This window comes from Silurus aristotelis (genome assembly GCF_946808225.1).
Source record: "Silurus aristotelis genome assembly, chromosome: 23".
NCBI lineage: Eukaryota > Metazoa > Chordata > Actinopteri > Siluriformes > Siluridae > Silurus > Silurus aristotelis.
This window is the reverse complement of record NC_139596.1, coordinates 7460695-7478614: the sequence shown is the minus strand read 5'-3', so window position 1 is coordinate 7478614 and position 17920 is coordinate 7460695. Positions and strand designations below refer to the sequence as shown.

The following is a 17920-nucleotide window of genomic DNA, read 5'->3' as shown; positions in this document are numbered from 1 at the left end:
ACCATCAAACTTACTAGCCGGTAAATGAGCATGGTACTTAACTGTAAGGATTTTTGAATTGTAAGTAATAAATAGTAATTATGGTGAAATGTTCTCCTAAATAGACTGGATTGAAATGTATGTGCTGACCATAACAGTATATAAAAATATATACAAACTTAGAATGCACCTAAATTATTGAGTGTACTATTTGACAGTATTATACTGTACCTGCTTGTCTTAATTATGCAAAACCTGATTATATTACATTTACATAAAGCTAAGAAGTTTTATAAGTAATAAAATAATAACAAAAGTTTTCAATTGCATCAGACTTGTCGGGATAAGACGTCTGAAAAGAAGCATAAAGTTCATGCCAAATCCACACTTTAACATTACAACGTTTAATAAAGTCTATTTCAGTGTGAATGATGAATCGTGAATAAAATGGCCATCCAACATACATTTCTATACTCTATTATTATAGCTAATAATCTCCACTTTAACCTCATATTCGTGGGGTTCCAGTCATTTTTACACATTCTCAGATAAAAAAAAAAAAAATAGGCTCTATTTTATTCAGTTTTATGCATATTAATAAAAGTTCAGTTTGGCAGGACAGATTGTTCAGGAGCACAAGCGAGCCTTGATTTTACCACCCACTCATTCACACACAAAACTCTGTCTGTTCCAATAAAAGCAGATGTAAAATAAATGTTCTCAATACAAAAGTATTTCCCCGAATGGAAATCATTTCTAAGTTTGAACATGATCAGAAACATTCAGAATAACTAAGATAGGCATAAATAGATTTTATTTAATAAAGAAAAACTGAAAAAAAGCAGCATGCTTTGTGGGGGGTTTTAAAAATCATTAAATTACATTTCTGACCCCAGTCCACTCGAGTGTGATGAAAGGCAGAACAAGATTCAGGTGTAAATTTGATGAAATCGTATCACTCACTGAAAGAGTATAACAAGTTGACGATAGACGATATTTGGTCTTTATTATTTAATGTTACAAGTCAAGTCAAGTCAAGTTTATTTGTATAGCGCTTTTCACAACAGACATTGTCTCAAAGCAGCTTTACAGAAAACAACAGTGAAGGTGAATGGTGTGCGTTTGTCCCTGATGAGCAGCCGTGGCGACAGTGGCAAGGAAAAACTCCCTTAGATGATATGAGGAAGAAACCTTGAGAGGAACCAGACTCAAAGGGGAACCCATCCTCATATGGGTGACATCAAAAGTTTGGTCATAAATCTACACTATGACAGCAGGTATAAGATTAATGTAGTCATGATCCCTCCACATAAACTCCTCTCCTAAATGGTTCTGATGTTATTCAGAAGTTTACAGAAACTACTTTTGCTTGAAGATACAGAACCAGTTACAGAAAAGCTTGTTGCTTGTGGAATTTAATATATTCTATTATTAATAGAATATTCAATTCCCATGATTATTTTAAGTAACAACTTTCTTTAAATATTTTTTACATGTTACACGTAATATTGTAGTGTAACAATGTAACAATCATATAATAATAAAGATATGAAAGATTCACAAAAGGACCAAAAATATGACATAAGAGCTTCTATTACTTTCACAAGTGTTCACTTCTGCTCCCACTCTAGACTGGACAGAAAGTGCAATACTCTATAAGCAAGTGTGATAGTTTTCTCCCCTCTGGTGTTTTCCTACATAGTACCTTCTAGTATTACTAAGTAAACAGATGGAGAGGAAACAGTAGGCAAATGCATCTGTCTCCAACTGTGTGGAGATGAAGGGGTTAGAAAACTGAGATTTAGAGGAAACTTATGAGACCATGTAAAACATATACAGTCTCTAACAAAAGTGAGCACATCCCTCACATTTCAGCAACCATTTTATTCAATCTTCTCAAGAGACAATACTATAGAAATGAAACGTGGATATATTATAGAGTACACAATGTGCACCTTGTATAGCAGTCCTCTAAAAATACCTTAACATACAGCAATTATTGTCTAAATAACTAGCAACAAAAGTGAGTACACCCTAAGTGAACATGTCAAAACTGTGCCCAAAGTGTCCATATTTTGTGTGAGCACCATTGTTATCCAGCACTACCTTAATCCTCCTGGGCATATAATTCAACAGAGCTGCACAGGTTGTTGCTGGGATCCTCTCCCACTCCTCCATAATGACATCACAGAGCTGCTGGATGTTTCACACATGGTGCTTTTTCACTTACCACTTGAGGATGCCCCACAGGTGCTCAATAGGGTTCATGGCTGGACACATACTTCAGCTTCCTTAGCAAGGTGTTGGCGGTGTTTTGGGAGTTGTTATTATGTTGGAAAACTGACGTTCGTCCCAGTTTCTTAAATGATTGCATCATGTTCTGCTTCAGAATGTCACAGTACATGTTGGAATCCATGTTTCCCATAATGAACCGCAGCACCCCAGTACCAGCAGCACTCATGCAGCCCCAGACCATGATGCTACCACCACCATGCATGAATGTAGGCAAGACACAACTCTCTTGGTTCTCCTCACCAGGTCATTGACACATGCTGAACACCATCTGAGCCAAACAAGTTTATCTTAGTCTCATCAGACCACAGGACATGGTTGTAGTAATTAATGAACAGGTTGTCTTCAGCAAACTGGCTTTCTTGTGAGCCAGCTTCAGAAGAGACTTCCTTCTGGGAAGCGGGTCATGCAAACCGAGTTGTTGCAATGTGTGGCATGTGGTCTGAGTACTGACGAGCAGACCTTTCGCTTCTGCAACCTTTAAAGCAACGCTGCAGCACTCATGCATCTGTTTTTTGAAGCAGTTTCTGCACCTGATGCACAGCACGAGAACTCAACTTCTTTGATTGACTCTTGTAAGGTCTGTACAGAGTGGAACCTGTCTTAGAAAACCTCTGTATGACTGTACTGTAACTCAGTTTCAGGGTGTTAAAGATCGTCTAAAAACATCAAGTTTTATGCCATGAGATGCCATGTTGAACATCCAGTGGTCATTACGAGAGAATTGTGCTCAAAAGCACCACATTTTAACTGCTATAATACAAGATACACAAATTTGTATGGCCCTGTCAAGCAGACAAAAACATGAACATGATGAATAGACATGTGGCTTTGCACTGTTACACGGCGAACAACTGTTATCACTTAGCGTGTACTCACTTTTGTTGCAAGCTATTTAGACAATAATGGCTGTATGTTCAGAACAGTTGTATTGTCCCTTCAGAAGATCTACCATAACAGTTGCTGAAATGTGAGGGGTGTACTTACTTTAATGAGATACTGTATGTATGTATATAAATATATTGATTTTTTTTCTCAATAAAAATAAAAAAGCTCTGCACAGAAACAAAGCAATTAAAAAAAAGTACTCAATACATAACAAACCGGATAGATTACTTAGTAAATTGTGAATGGCTTTATATACATAGTTATGCTTTTCAGGAAACATTAATTATTTAAAGAATATTCTGGTAGCATAATTAATAAAGAACTAACAAAACCTTTGTAGAAATACACCCCGGGTCAAAATAGGCCTCCTCTTGGACATTACATTTTAATAGTCGTTAATTGGTCATAAGTGTTTAATGTGAATGAAATATACAGTATGAGTAACGAGTACTCCCAAAAATAAAAAAGATCCAATTACCACCAACAGAATTCATTTACATGATGATAAAAAAAGAATAAAAACTACACTTTGCTGCAAGATTCCAAGATGCTACATGATCTCATCATTAACTTAACCTGTAAATACCTTGCTTTCCAAAATTGTTTTGCAAGGCCAAGATATTCAAACTATTTGCCTGTATGTTTATGGCGATATTATAGGGTTATGCAGTGCAAAAATCATGACATATTCTGGGAAACATAAATCCTTTGATAATATAAAATCATTTATCGTCCCACCAGTTAGCAGTAATCCTAGGGCTTATTGTTCATGCATAATTTGTGAACTCTTCTCACTGACTTCCCATCAGTCTGAGGATCTCTTTGAGCAATCCAGTGAGACAGGAAAATGGAAATTAAGTCTGATGTCACTGTGTGTTTAACGATAAGAAAATGGTGTTATTTTATTTGAAGAGATACTTGGGTGCAAGAGGAGATATAAAATGAGTCAGACTGTGACATAAAGCTTATGTTGAACAAAAATTCTCTAAACATAAAAAATTCTAATATGAATTAAAGTTTGGGTTTATAAGAGATTTCTAATAGCTAAACTATAATGATATAATAAAATAATATAATGATAAAATAATAAAGTGTCGATATCTCCCCCACTGATCCACTGTCTGTGAAATGTGTCAAACAATTTTAAAGCTTTATTTATTTAATTTATTACATTTATTTAATATTATTATTATGATTATTATTATTATTATTATTTCAGTGCTTTTGTAGACCATTGTCTGTTTCAATTATTTTTAATTATGAATTATTCTGGTTTATTTGTGCCTTCTCTTATTTTGCCCCCTATTATGGACACCGATTCCTGAATATTTCCAATTCCTAGAGTACTGCCTCTAGAAGCACTTAGCATTTAACAGCACCTTAGCAAAAATCCAACCATGAACACATTTAAAAAAAAACATTTTTAGCTACCTTTATTTAGTGTAACCTCCATGATGATGCGGTCTTTAGGGCCTGGTCCTTTCCGGTACTCTCCGTCATCAAAGCCTGGCGGTATAATAGTGCTGCTGCTGGTGTTGGAATTGGGTGAGCTCGATCGGCTGAGCAGGGTGGGTGTTGGGCATGGGGTCAAGCTCGGACTCCTCAGACGAGTTCGCACGGTTAGTGTAACGACACCTTTTTTCAGTTGCTGTTTTTGATGGGATGAAATGACAACAAGAACCGCAAATGTTAAACGTAAAAATTTAATAGGTTTAACATAAAAATAAATATGTTTATATTTTCAATAAGCAAATGAATACGAACACACATCCGAACACTGTCATCTCTTGTAAAGGTCTGGGCAGAATATAAAAGATTTCCACTCAGTAAGCTAAACCAAAACTGAGCTTTAAAGTAGGATAAACTTTTCAGGATGTCCCAGGCTAAGGGCTGCAGCTGTCAGAAAGAATGACTAAAGATTTTACCTTGAAAGTCTGAATGGCCTGCTGATGTGTGAGGCCTTGAAGGGAGTCTCCATTCACCTCTAGAATCTCGTCCCCTGAATAAGAGGGAATAAATAGAGAGCAATGACTATACTAACAAAGTGTGCACGTGAAATTGAAATGTGTTTTATTGGTTAAATGACGCATCATAAAAACTGTTCAGCTGTAAAACTGTTTTCAATTGTTTATATATGAATATACGTACGTTTATATTAATATATGTCTATATTTATAAATCAAATAGTATTTTATACAGGATGTCATTATTCAATATTAGTACATTCAAAAGGTAGTACCACAGTATTTCATTTCAGGAGTAAGCAACTACTAGCAACTGAAGGGGTCTTTAAATGTAGGGTAAAAAAAATCTGTGAATTGATCAGCCAGTTCTAAGCTGAATAATTAATTTAAATAAATCTGATCAAATAAAGAACAGATGATCTGCTATAGAACGTGTGCTATGTCGTTTGTTTGTTTTTTAACTACAGGGTCAGAAAGTCAGGAAAATGTTGATGTTCAGTATGCTCACTTTGCTTGCCTCCAAACCACGCACCATCAGATGACAAGCCTTGCACCAGATCTTTCTCATTGTAGTGGATCAATGCAGTATCCCGAGTAGCACTTACCTTCTTTGAGTCTACCATCTGCTGCTGCAGCACCACTGGGGAAAATAGTCTTGACAAATATCCCCATTCGACCGCGTGCAGAATCTTGGCCTCCGACGATGCTGAAACCCAGACCCTAAACATACAAGAGACAACAAAGGGATTGTTGTGCATTGGTCTGAAGTGAGATACAACTGGGCAGGCATTACTGCAATTAAAATCACATATAAATACAGTTATGTGTTTACATTTATTTTCAGCCAAAATTGATAATTGAGTGAATACAACACTTCACGACTAAGCAACTAAATGGATTAATAAATAAATAAATGTCAAAAGGATCCTAACATCCAAAGCACAATCTTTATTCATCATCTACATGTTTAAATAACCGACAACCTTTGATTTATGACTGGCTCTTGTAGGACAGAGTGTCTAATGTGTCGTGTGTGTTAGAAGACTGTCCAGAGTGGCCACTCACCTTGCCTTGTCCTTTCATCAGGACAATGTTGGAGATAATAGACGGCTGGGCCAGTCGCCATGGAGACTCCACTTGAACGGTACTCAGAGACCGTGCCGATTTCTTCACAATTTGATATTCCTGAGTAAGATGACAAAGAAAAGGATGAATAAAGCATTAGGATTACCAGATATGCTTTACCTTTCAGTGCGATACACAAAGCAGGCAAGCAACAAATTGCACCAATTTGTTGCCACCAATTTGAGCCACAGATCTTTAATAAACAGCCTATTCTGAGACATAACATGAAAACATGAAATGCCTTAAAGATTTCATCCCACAATTATACACAAAGTAAATGTAAAGGTGCTCGATATCTAGCCTACAAAGGATCAATTAATTAAAAATGGTTCCAGTTTCAGATTTTTAGAAGTATAATTGTAAACTGTAGTATAATATTAAAAAATGCTGCCAATACAAGCTGATGTAATGTTTTTTAGCGTCACATCTTTTTTAGCATTTGCAACGAGATCCATCCAGGGAGACGTGATCCCCTGACAGCATAGTACAAGCAACTCACAATTATTCAAGCTACTGCATATGTATAAGAACATGGTGATTAGGAGGTGTCCAAATTCCTCCAAAAACAAGAAAAATGCAGAGGAGGACCAGTTTTTACCGCTCCGACCCGAACTAAGTCCACACACACACCCCTTTCTTCCCGCGCACCTCCCCCTAACCCTCCCTCGACACCCCACTCAATAGAAGGTAACAATAATAAACATATACATACAAACATACATACAGTTCATAAATACATACATACATACATACAGTATCTCATGAAAGTGAGTACACCCCTCACATTTCAGCAACTTTTTTAGTAGATCTTTTTAAGAGACAATACTATAGAAATGAAACTTGGATATATTTTAGACAATGTGCAGGTTGTATAGCAGTTCAGATTTACTGTCCTCTGAAAATAACTCAACATACAGCAATTATTGTCTAAATCGCTGGCAACAAAAGTGAGTACACCTTAAGTGACAGCTGTATGTCGTGTAACCATCATGTCCGATTCTTTATGTTCATGTTTTTGTCTGCTTGACAGGACCATATAAATTTGTGTGTTTTGTATTAGAGCAGTTAAAACGTGGTACTTTGCATACAATTCTCTCATACTGACCACTGGATGTTCAACATGGCACCTAATGGCAAAGAGGATTTAAGAATTAGAATTGTTTCTTTCCACAAAGATGCAGAGGCTATAAGAAGATCTGTAACACTCTGAAACTAAGATACAGTACAGTAAAGCCTCTTCTGAAGCCTGAAAACAGTTTGCTAAAGGCAACCTGTCCAAGAGCATGAATAACTGGAACCATGTCCTGTGGTCTGATGAGACTAAGATAAACTCACTTGGGTCAAATCGTGTCGAGAACTTGTGGTGACACCATAGTGAGGAGAACCAAAAGAATTGTGTCTTGCCTACATTCATGCATGGTGGTGGTAGCATCATGGTCTGGGGCTGCATGAGTGCTGCTGGTCCTGGAGAGCTGCGGTTCATTGAGGAAAACATGGATTCCAACATTTACTGTGACATTCTGAAGCACAACATGATGCCCTTCATTCGAACTGAGACAAACGACATAAATTTGTCAACATAATAACTCCCGCAAACACACCGCCAACATGACAACTGCCTTGCTGAGCAAGCTGAACGTGATGGAGTGGCCAAGTATGTGTCCAGACCTGAACCCTATTGAGCACCTGTGGGGCATCCTGTGTCTAACATCCAGCATTTCCTCATAACTTGAGAGTCTTGACCCACATACACAGCAATCTTCAAGAATGGTGATCAGTATGGGGTAGTATTGTGTAATTTGTTAATGATTTAATAAATTATAGTGCATAATCAAGCAAATCAAAGCAATTAACAGTACCATAATGTATAAACTTTACAGTGTATATGTATGTGGCATCGGGCAGAGCCTGACATCAGAGTGGGCATTAAAAACGGAAATGAAATAGTTTGTAGGTACAAACTCTTTCAGTGACTGTAGGTGTGTGTGTGTGTGTGTGTGTGTGTGTGTGTGTGTGTGTGTGTGTGTGTGTGTGTGTGTGTGTGTGTGTGTATCACCTACAAAGCCACAAACAATTCATGTTACCAAGTTTAAGATGCAAGTAACCAAAGGTTAAATGAGAACCTGAGGATAAACTGACCTGTCGAATTCCCACAGTGTCCAGCTGCTGTGGAAGGGAATGTTTCCGCCCACCGCGCACCGGCTTCTCAGCCATGTCACTTCCTCCTTCTCCATTTTCAACTATCAACTCATCATCCTCTCCGACAGACTCTAGGCGACTACCACCACCTGAATAAAACAAAATCCATGCTATGTACAGTGATAATAAAAAGGTTTAAACTGAAAACTTGCTATAGAGAGATGGACTGATCAAGATACACTTCCTAATAATTGTACATGCTCGGTTTTGATGATGCGACTTGTCTCTAACCTTGGGATCTACTGCGAAATTTCATAGGTGTTGGACTGCGGCATCCTTTTGGTCCATCGTTTCGGCCATGCTCCTCCAGCTTATCCAGCTCTGTGAACTGGATGAGAACATATAGAATTATTGACACAGCACTGAACTTGAAGCCCAAGCAGGAAATGCAAAGCCTTCAAATAAGTGCTAGATGGATTCCTTGGGGTGACAAAAGGGAAAATGCTTTTTCTTTTCTTGGACAACTTCCTGAGAAAACAAAGAAAAGCATTTTTTTGTTGGCTCTGTAAATGTTTGTGGAGTGTCTGAGGAATGTGGCACACTCCTGATGAGACACACCTTGTTTTATCTGAAGGTGCACACAACAATCAAGATCTTCACACTGCAGAAATGTCACTTGCTCTAATGAATCAGTATGCTAACAACTAAGAAGTAAAGAATCCCAGCCAATGTTTACAACTGCAAAAAAAAGTCAGTTATCCTGTTTTAAATGTATTCTCCATTGTTAAGGAAGGACTCTTTCTGTATAACATTTTCTTAACTCTTAAAGCTGGAACTTGTGGATTCTGTAGCGTTGTTCGTAAGTGTCTTGTTTTTATGCTGATTGGCTCTATCAGGTGGTTTATTAAGAGTTGTTTCAGTCTTCTTTAAGGTGTTCCAGCACCTCACCTTGCTCTGTCTCCCATCCTCAACCACTGATGGACAGATTCCACCATCTTTTCAGGTACAAGGAAGACATGCATCTCTACTCTGAGGAGGTGGAACAAACTTCTACTTGATATCCAAGTCACCAGCATACAACATATAAATACCTACCTCTTCCAGAGGATCTTAAATTACCACTTTTTGGGGGAAGAGAAAAAAAAATCTTCCAATAGTGTTTTAGACTGATGTAATCTTAGCCTAATGAAACCAGTATTTTAATGTATTTTTTGATAGATATTCCAAAGCACTTTGTACATCGTTCTGGATAAGAGTATCTACCATAAATGTTGATTGAGAGATAATCAAGGATTTTCTGATACATGATTTGTTCTCATTTTAACTAAACATGTTTGTTTCCACATAGTTTAATAAAACCTTGACCTAAAATCTAAAATACTGGTTAAAAGTTTGACCTGAAATTAATTGAAACATACTGTCTCTTCCATGATGAGATCATCGGCATAAAAAGCAATCAGAGAGTTAGTATATGTTAAATGTACGGGTCTGTGTGGTGCAGGATCCAAACTGTATCCATCACATGCAAACCCATGGGCTTCCACAAAACTGTGCACTTCCACAAGCCTCACAAAGCTTAATTTAATGGTCACAGCTGTGCGCCTCTCCCAGTTCTCAGTTTGTTTGCTGCTCTCCACTGCTCTCCTCCTCTCCCTCCTTTCCTTTAAACGGTGTTACACCTGACCGTAACAAAGGTAACTTACAAGTGACTGTTTGCTGAAAAAATACACACCCAACAACTGTCAGTTTACACGATGTCTACCATTCAGACTATCCTTACAAAGGCTAGAGGACAATAGTGAGTGTGTGTGTGTGTGTTTGTGTGTGTGCACGTGTGTGCATGTGTGTGTTTGTGTGTAAAAAGGTTGGGTGTTTAATTTTACCTGAATGAAAAAGATTACTGTGGAATGACTAAGAATAGACCATGTGCTAGGGATTTACAGAGCTGTGAATGGAAGCCATTGTGAATATCTATCGCAACAAACGTGCCGTGTTACAGTGGCTATTTCAGATCACCATTCCTGTGCTAGATAAAAAAGGCTTCATAACATAATCCTGGACTCAGAGTGACACAGTATTGTCAGATCTACATCAAAATACACCAGCCCCCATTTGACCGCAAGCATTAATCAAACCTGTACTATGTTCCCCTTTAAACCACAACCACAAGAGGAGTTTTGACCACTTCATTTGACCACTACCCAGGAATGAACTTCCCCTTTCTGTCCAAACAGACACGGAAAGGGAATCTCAATTTGCATTCTATGGTATTCCTTTGACTGCTCTTTAGCAGTGTAATTAGAAGAAAGCTAATCTTTTGACCTTTTGTCATATTCAAATAAGAGTGATGATGAAAATAAACCAAAATAAACCAAAAAGTGGTTTGAAGTGGTTAGGGTTATATATAAATATATAATATATAATAATTATATATATTATTATATATTTTATTATTTATTCATGAATTCCTGTTTTCATTCATATGTGCAGACATCCATTTCTGCAGTTCTACAAATCTGTTTCTTGGCTCAGATTGTGCTTTATGGAGCAGTTTTGTAGCTCACATCTAGAATTGCTTTTTCCTTAACTTAGCCAATTCTGAAATCACATTCTTAATGTAGTCAAACAAGCACTGGAAGGATATTACTCAAAGCCTCTTTACCCGATTGATTTACTCCATGACCGAGTATGATTGTTGCGTTCACACCTATCCAAACACCTGCTCAGAGAGTAAACCTGCACCAGAGGTTAATTCAAATGCTGCAAATGTAAAAGCATGCTGTCCTTATTTTCTCAGTGGAGACTAGAGCTGCATCAATCGATAAAATCGATTATAATTGATAATGAAATTAGTTGGGCTGTTCAAGATTCAGTTTAGCATGACGGTAAGAGAACGCAGTCGCAAGCGAAAATGGCGGACAGTACAGGGTAAACCGGCAGCAGTGTGCATCCCAAGTGATCAAAGGAGCATTTTATATGAAACACAACAAAGCAAACTGTACCTGGAAGTTATGCAAAGTAGAGTATGTGCGGTATGGAAGAACCACAGTGATGCACAAGCACGTGAAAAGAAAATGCACTGGTGTCATGGATGAGGGTGAAACATCAGCACGGTAAGTAAAAACTGTATAAACCTCATCATGTGCAAATGGTGTAGTTTAATAAAGCGCTATTGTGTAAACTTTGTGTTTGTAACTTCGGGACAGTCGCACTGGATCTGTTCCGTCGTGACTCGCGAGCATTAGGTTGCGCAATCAGCATGGTGATGATTCAATTAAACCGGTGTGAACAAACAATAAATCTAAAAGCAGCAAATAACAGCAGCAGTAAACAATCACATTTTTAGTCACTGTTTTTGTTTTGTTTTTTTACTTTTTTGTGTTTCTCTTTTTTATTGCCTTTTTGTAGCATTATTTATAGCTTTTTAAAACTATATTTTATAATCTGTTTTTAAACATGATTTACTGCAGCTTAACTATGTTCAAATGCTTGTTTTCAATGTTTGTATATTTCATTTAATTATCATATAAATTAAATGCATTATATATTCTAGATGCTCATATCTTCACAAATGAGCAAAATATCTGTGTATTTTTTTAAACAAAAATGTACAAAACAATGTTAATATATTTTATATTGATTTTTTAAAACATGGTTGTCAACTTGAAAACAAAATGCAATACAAGTGTTGATTTACATAAATTGCTTCACCTTGCATACTCAAATGCATTTTTTTTTTTTATTAGATTTTTTTCTTTTTTACAGAAAGAAACAACCCAGCATGAGTGAATTTGATCAGAGGAGAGATCCCCCATGCACTGCTCAACAAGCAGCCACTATAAGCTTTAAACTGACTAAATTAAAGATAGTTAAACTCAATATGTGGCTTTTGCATTTTTTTTTAAGTACACTTTTATACAATCAAGTCAATCGGCCCAGTGACATAACTAACATTGCCTGGGTGCATAATGTATCCATCAAGAACTCTGAAATGATTTCACATTGGTACAAAAGTTAAATAGACAGTGAAACAGAAGTGCTTGTGTAGTGCACTTGAAATGTTTCTGTTCACTATTAACATAGGAATAGAAATATACACATGCATATTAAATAGTGCTCTATTCTAATCTATTTGCTACAAGTGTACTTCACTCATCAAGTGACTCAACCCTCATCACAAGTCACATGATATGAAAAGCACAGGGAATCCTTCGACCAAAAACATGACCATCAGGACCACAGCTTCATTAAGACAAGCGGCAAGCAAAATAACTGTTCCTTATTTCTAAAACTGACTGCTGCGATTCTGAAGCTGGACAATTTACGATCAGATGGCTTTCAGCTAAATGGCTGAATCAGATTGTTTACATTAATAAGAAATCTTAGCAAAAGATCAGGAGTCCAGACATAACACACTGACTGCAATCTCAAATATCAAAAGTTCTGCAAATATAAATAGTATAAAAATATAAACTTCTGAAAGCTGAGAACATTGGGCTACTGAATGATAATCTAATTGAATCTAATGACTACACACATTTTAATTTTCTCATCTTGCTGCTGGAAATGGCTGGTGGTGAAAATGTGGGGGGTGGACCGCAATGCTGCCATTCTATAAAGGGTTGGAATATTTAACTCCAGCATGCCGACCTTTGCAGTGTGTCAATGCAATGATTGCCCACTATACGGCGTGTTATTATGGGACTAAAGTAATGCTTAGCCGAGGCTCAATTAAACATTAACAATGTCTGAGAACACTCGGGTTATGTGCTGCTGGTTGCTCGAAGGCAATAAATTATTTCTTGTACAACATTTGCCTATTTAGAAGTTCCACATACTACAGAATGTTGTGGGTTAGCAAATCTGTGAGATAAGTTTTTTTTGGAAAATTCCTAGGCACAGTGGAAAGAGAAGTTAACAGGACATAAACACAACAGAGTATGGTTCAGCAGTCCAACAGGGAGCAAAGAGAGGCTGCAAGAGATGAAAGACAGAGATAGTGATGCTTATAGGCGTCTGGCATACGTACCAAGTCCTGGGTGGGCAGTGAAAGGCTGCTGGCCCTCACGTCCTCCACATCCGGCCCCATGTTCTCCTTTCCGTCCCCAGGGGAAGGCGGCACGTCCTGAGCTGAGCATGTGCTCACAAGATCAGGCAGGCTGCTTGATGGATATTTCTGGAAGTCTACTTCAGACTCATCCTGAGGCAAATCAAGCCATTTAAAAGGAAAAGACAAACACCATGAACACTTTGTATTTAACTTTATACTCTACAGCAAAACTCTAAAAGGTTTAAATATTTTCAGAGGCTCTAGGCTGGGACATAAAGAAGTCCAAAAAAAGCTGTGTGTATAAATGTTTTTTAAAAAAAACCCTGCAGCCTAGAGAAGTTTTGTTTATCAAAAGTACCTTGGAAGCAACTACCAGCTGCACAAGACCTGCAGTGGAACGAAGGATGGCCACGGCCTCCTGATGTGAGAGGCCGACCAAAGACTGACCATTAATCATCAGCAGCTCATCACCTGCCTTCAGCCGTCCATCCCTTTAACAAACACAAATATTACATCAAATAAGCCACTATTATTTCACAGTGCTGTTAAATTGCTTTAGATTGGTCAGAAGGTATATATATATATATATATATAAAATAAGGGCTGTTAAAATTCAATCACGAGTTAATTCACGACAATCATGCGATAAATAATGTTAAAATATTTGAATCGATATATATAAATATTTGAATATATATACATGCATACATACAGTATAGATACAGATACTGTCCTTTAAAAATAACTCACCGACAGCCATTATTGTCTAAATAGCTGGTAACAAAAGTGAGTACACAATAAGTGATAACAGCTGTATGCCGTGTAACCATGCAAAGCCACATGTCCTATTCATCTTGACCGGACCATACAAAATTGTGTATCTTGTATTATAATAGTTAAGATTTGGTGCTTTCAGTGCTGTTCTCTCATACTGACCACTGGATTTTCAACATGGCATCTCATGGCAAAGAACTCTGAGGATCTGAGAATTAGAATTGTTGCTCTCTACAAAGATGCCGAAGCTATAAGAAGATTTGTAACACCCTGAAAGGTTTTCCAAGACGGATTCCTCTCGCAACTGGACCCTTGCCCAAGGTTGCAGAAGCGGATGGTCTGCTTGTCAGTGCTCAGACCACACATCACACAGTGCAAGTCGGTTTGCATGGCCATCATCCCAGAGGGAAGCCTCTTCTGAAGCTGGTTTACAAAAAAGCCTGCAAACAGTTTGCTGAAGACAACCTGTCCAAGAGCATGACTTACTGGAACCATGTCCTGTGGTCTGATGAGAATAAGATAAACTTGTTTTGCTTAGATGGTATTCAGCACTTGTGGTGACACCCTGGTGAGTACCAGGAAAATTGTGTCTTGCCTACAGTCAAGCATGGTGGTGGTAGCATTTCTTCCTCTCTCGGCACTCTGTCATACGCTTTCTCTAAATCCACAAACACACAATGCAACTCCTTCTGACCTTCTCTATACTTCTCTATCAACATTCTCAAAGCTAATAATGCGTCTGTGGTGCTTTTCCTCGGCATGAAACCATAGTGTTGCTCACAGATGGTCACCTCTTCTCTCAGTCTGGCTTCCACTACTCTTTCCCATAACTTCTTGGTGTGACTAATCAACTTAATTCCCCTGTAGTTACTGCAGGTCTACACGTCTCCCTTATTCTTACAAACCGGTATCAGCACACTCCTTCTCCATTCCTCAGGCATTCTCTTAGCTTCCAAAATCCTGTTAAACAATCTTGAAACTCCACTGTCATCTCTCCTAATCATCTCCATGCTTCTACCAGTATGTCATCTGGTCCAACCTTACTGATCCTAACCACTTCCTGCTTCACCATCTCCACTGACTGGCCAATCGATATAAAATAAAAAAATATATATTTTTTTTTTGCCTCATTAACACAAGGCTTGGAAGGGAAAAACTTTTTATAAAGTCTATATAAGTCACAAAAAAACTTGTTTTGCACAACATTCAGTGTAAATATATAAATAAAGGTATGAGGTCAATCTTAATAAATAAATAAAAATCACAATCATTGGCACATTGCTGTGGTGTGAAAAGATTAAGAAACGTTGCCATTTCAGAAAAATAATCAAATTCATAATAACAGTAACTCTGCTTGTCATGGTTTATTCCCTACTTAATACATACGAATGTGCACATTAGTCCATGCTTATCACTTTCCGAATTTCATAAATTCAATATGGGCTTTTTAGGCCCATGACCCATGATGACTGTTATTCGGGTGAATTGCAAAATCTATTTAAATATTCACACATTCAAACAGGATCATAAAAATTCAGAGAGGCCTTTTTACACTAATGAATCTATGGGTACTTGAACCTGATATCAATTTCCAAAAGCTGCATGAGAAGATTTGTGAGTCTTTTGAAAGGCAAGCCTTTACAAGAATAATATAAATCACTAACATTCCTGATGTTACCTCACTCATACAATATTATATTAATGACAATTATTATTCAAAAGAGATCTAAAATGTCAGTAATCATCATCTTAGTTGTGTACAAACAACCCATCTCTACTGTTACAATTCTATAGGAGATAAACATATATTTCTTTCATATATCCTATCCATATAAATACCCATATATCCTTTTTTGTCATCTATGGAAAAAGCTTAAGGCACCAACTACAAAGCAGTATTTTCCTTCTTATATAGTTCCCTTGTAACTTATAGTACCACCTAAGGGGGTCTAGTCAAATGTTTTGAAACAAGTGATCTTAATCTTACATCAGTTCTTGGCTCATTACCATCCAGTTATTGTGCTTTCACAATCCTCAGCCAATGTGTGCTTTTCTAATGTTCAGAGAGAAGCAAGTCAGCAACTTCCTTAACACGTTACATCTTTGAAACACAGTCCGTGTTTAGGTAAAGTTGATCCAGCTACATTCTGCATTATTATTTATGAGATTCTATCTTTGGAGTAAAAGGAGACAAGGCAGGGCTTGGGTTTTTAAAACAATATTGGAGTTTCCCACAATTTAACAGAGCAGTTAATTCCTGCCTTTAAAAAATCCTAAAGGAGTAGTATTTGATATTCAACTTTACAGTTAGAGTTGGTGTTATAGTTAAATACACTGTAAAATATAACTGTTTAATGTTCAATTTAGCTTAAACATGGGTCCTGGTGTCGCTTTGAAGTTTGATGGGAGTACATTCGAGAGGCCACGACGCTTTGCATATGCATGAAGCTCTGATGAAGAGCATCGCTGCAGTTGTCACGACAGCACGTAATTGCCACTTAAAGCCTGAAAGGTGTGTGTGTGTGTGTGTGTGTGTGTGTGTGTGTGTGTGTGTGTGTGTGTTGGGGGGGGGTGTTACCTTTCTACAGCTCCACCTTTCTCCACATGAGCCACGATGATGCCGTGCGGTGATCGTTTGGAGCCACGGCCGCCAGTAATCTGGACACCCAAGCCATCCTGCCCCTTCACCATGTGCATCTTCCAGATATGACTGCCCTCCTTAGGCTGAGAAAAAAAAAAGATAAAAAACAAAAAGAAAATAAATAATTGAATTAATTCTTAAAATCATTAAAAAATAATGGTACCAATGAGCTCCAACAAGATTTATTTAATGTTGAAGGGTACTGATTTATTCATTTATGAATTAATCAATTGGAATCCCTCCTGATGAAATCACACTGAACTTTAAAGAAATAAAAAAGATACTAAGGCAATCACTTTCCTTAAAATTGTAAAAGCTACAAATGCAGCATTCTTCCGTTGGATTCCCAAACAGAAATGAAGAAAATAAAGCTTTTTTTATTTTACAAAATGCATTTAAATCGAAATAAAAATGTAACAAGATATCTAGTATGTTAAAGTTTGTATTTATGATGAATTCAAATTATATACACAATGCCTGTCAAAAGTTTGGAAACACCATATTTTTTATTCATTTTTGAAAGATACATGCATGTTCCTTTCGTTCATAAGCAACAAAAAAGGTAATGTAACTGTATAAAGATTTACTTTGACGAAAACAAATATATAAATGTACAGAATTTACACTTTATTTTAATTGAAAAATCCTGCCTTGTAATGAATAAAAGCTTTACACACTTTTGGCATCCAGACATGTTCTCCAAATATTCAGCCACAATACTATGACATGCCTCTTATAAAACTGATCCAGTTCATTCCAGAGCAGCTCAATTGGATTCAGGTGCGGTGACTGGGCAGAACATTCCTTGATAAAATTCCAGCCGACTGTCTGATCTTTAAATAACACTTAGAGCTTGGACATACTGTATGCTTTGTCATAGTATTATTGTATGGTGATGTTGGTTCCAGTTAGTTGCAGTCCAGATGGAATTGCATGGTGTTTAAGGATGGAATGGAAACCTTAGAGTTCAAAATTTCTTTCACCTGGAATCAGTACCTTCTCTGCTCTAGAACAACTCCAGACCATTAAGCTTCCACCTCTATGTTTGGCTGTGGTCTGGGGTAATCT

The 17920-nt window shown here is 37.3% G+C and overlaps 1 protein-coding gene across 3 annotated transcripts in view; it reads right to left on the bottom strand.

Annotated features, from left to right (window-relative positions):
* Window positions 1-17920, bottom strand: part of pdzd2 (PDZ domain containing 2) — an 89582-nt gene that overhangs the window by 15742 nt on the left and 55920 nt on the right. For all 3 annotated transcript variants that reach the window (XM_083526778.1, XM_083526780.1, XM_083526779.1), the window contains 9 exons: window positions 16790-16935; window positions 13796-13928; window positions 13417-13587; window positions 8679-8775; window positions 8388-8536; window positions 6189-6308; window positions 5729-5843; window positions 5085-5158; window positions 4591-4807 (listed from right to left, as the gene is read on the bottom strand). In XM_083526778.1, the coding sequence (XP_083382904.1) occupies window positions 4591-4807; window positions 5085-5158; window positions 5729-5843; window positions 6189-6308; window positions 8388-8536; window positions 8679-8775; window positions 13417-13587; window positions 13796-13928; window positions 16790-16935 (1222 nt within the window). The remainder of the gene's footprint in view (window positions 1-4590; window positions 4808-5084; window positions 5159-5728; window positions 5844-6188; window positions 6309-8387; window positions 8537-8678; window positions 8776-13416; window positions 13588-13795; window positions 13929-16789; window positions 16936-17920) is intronic.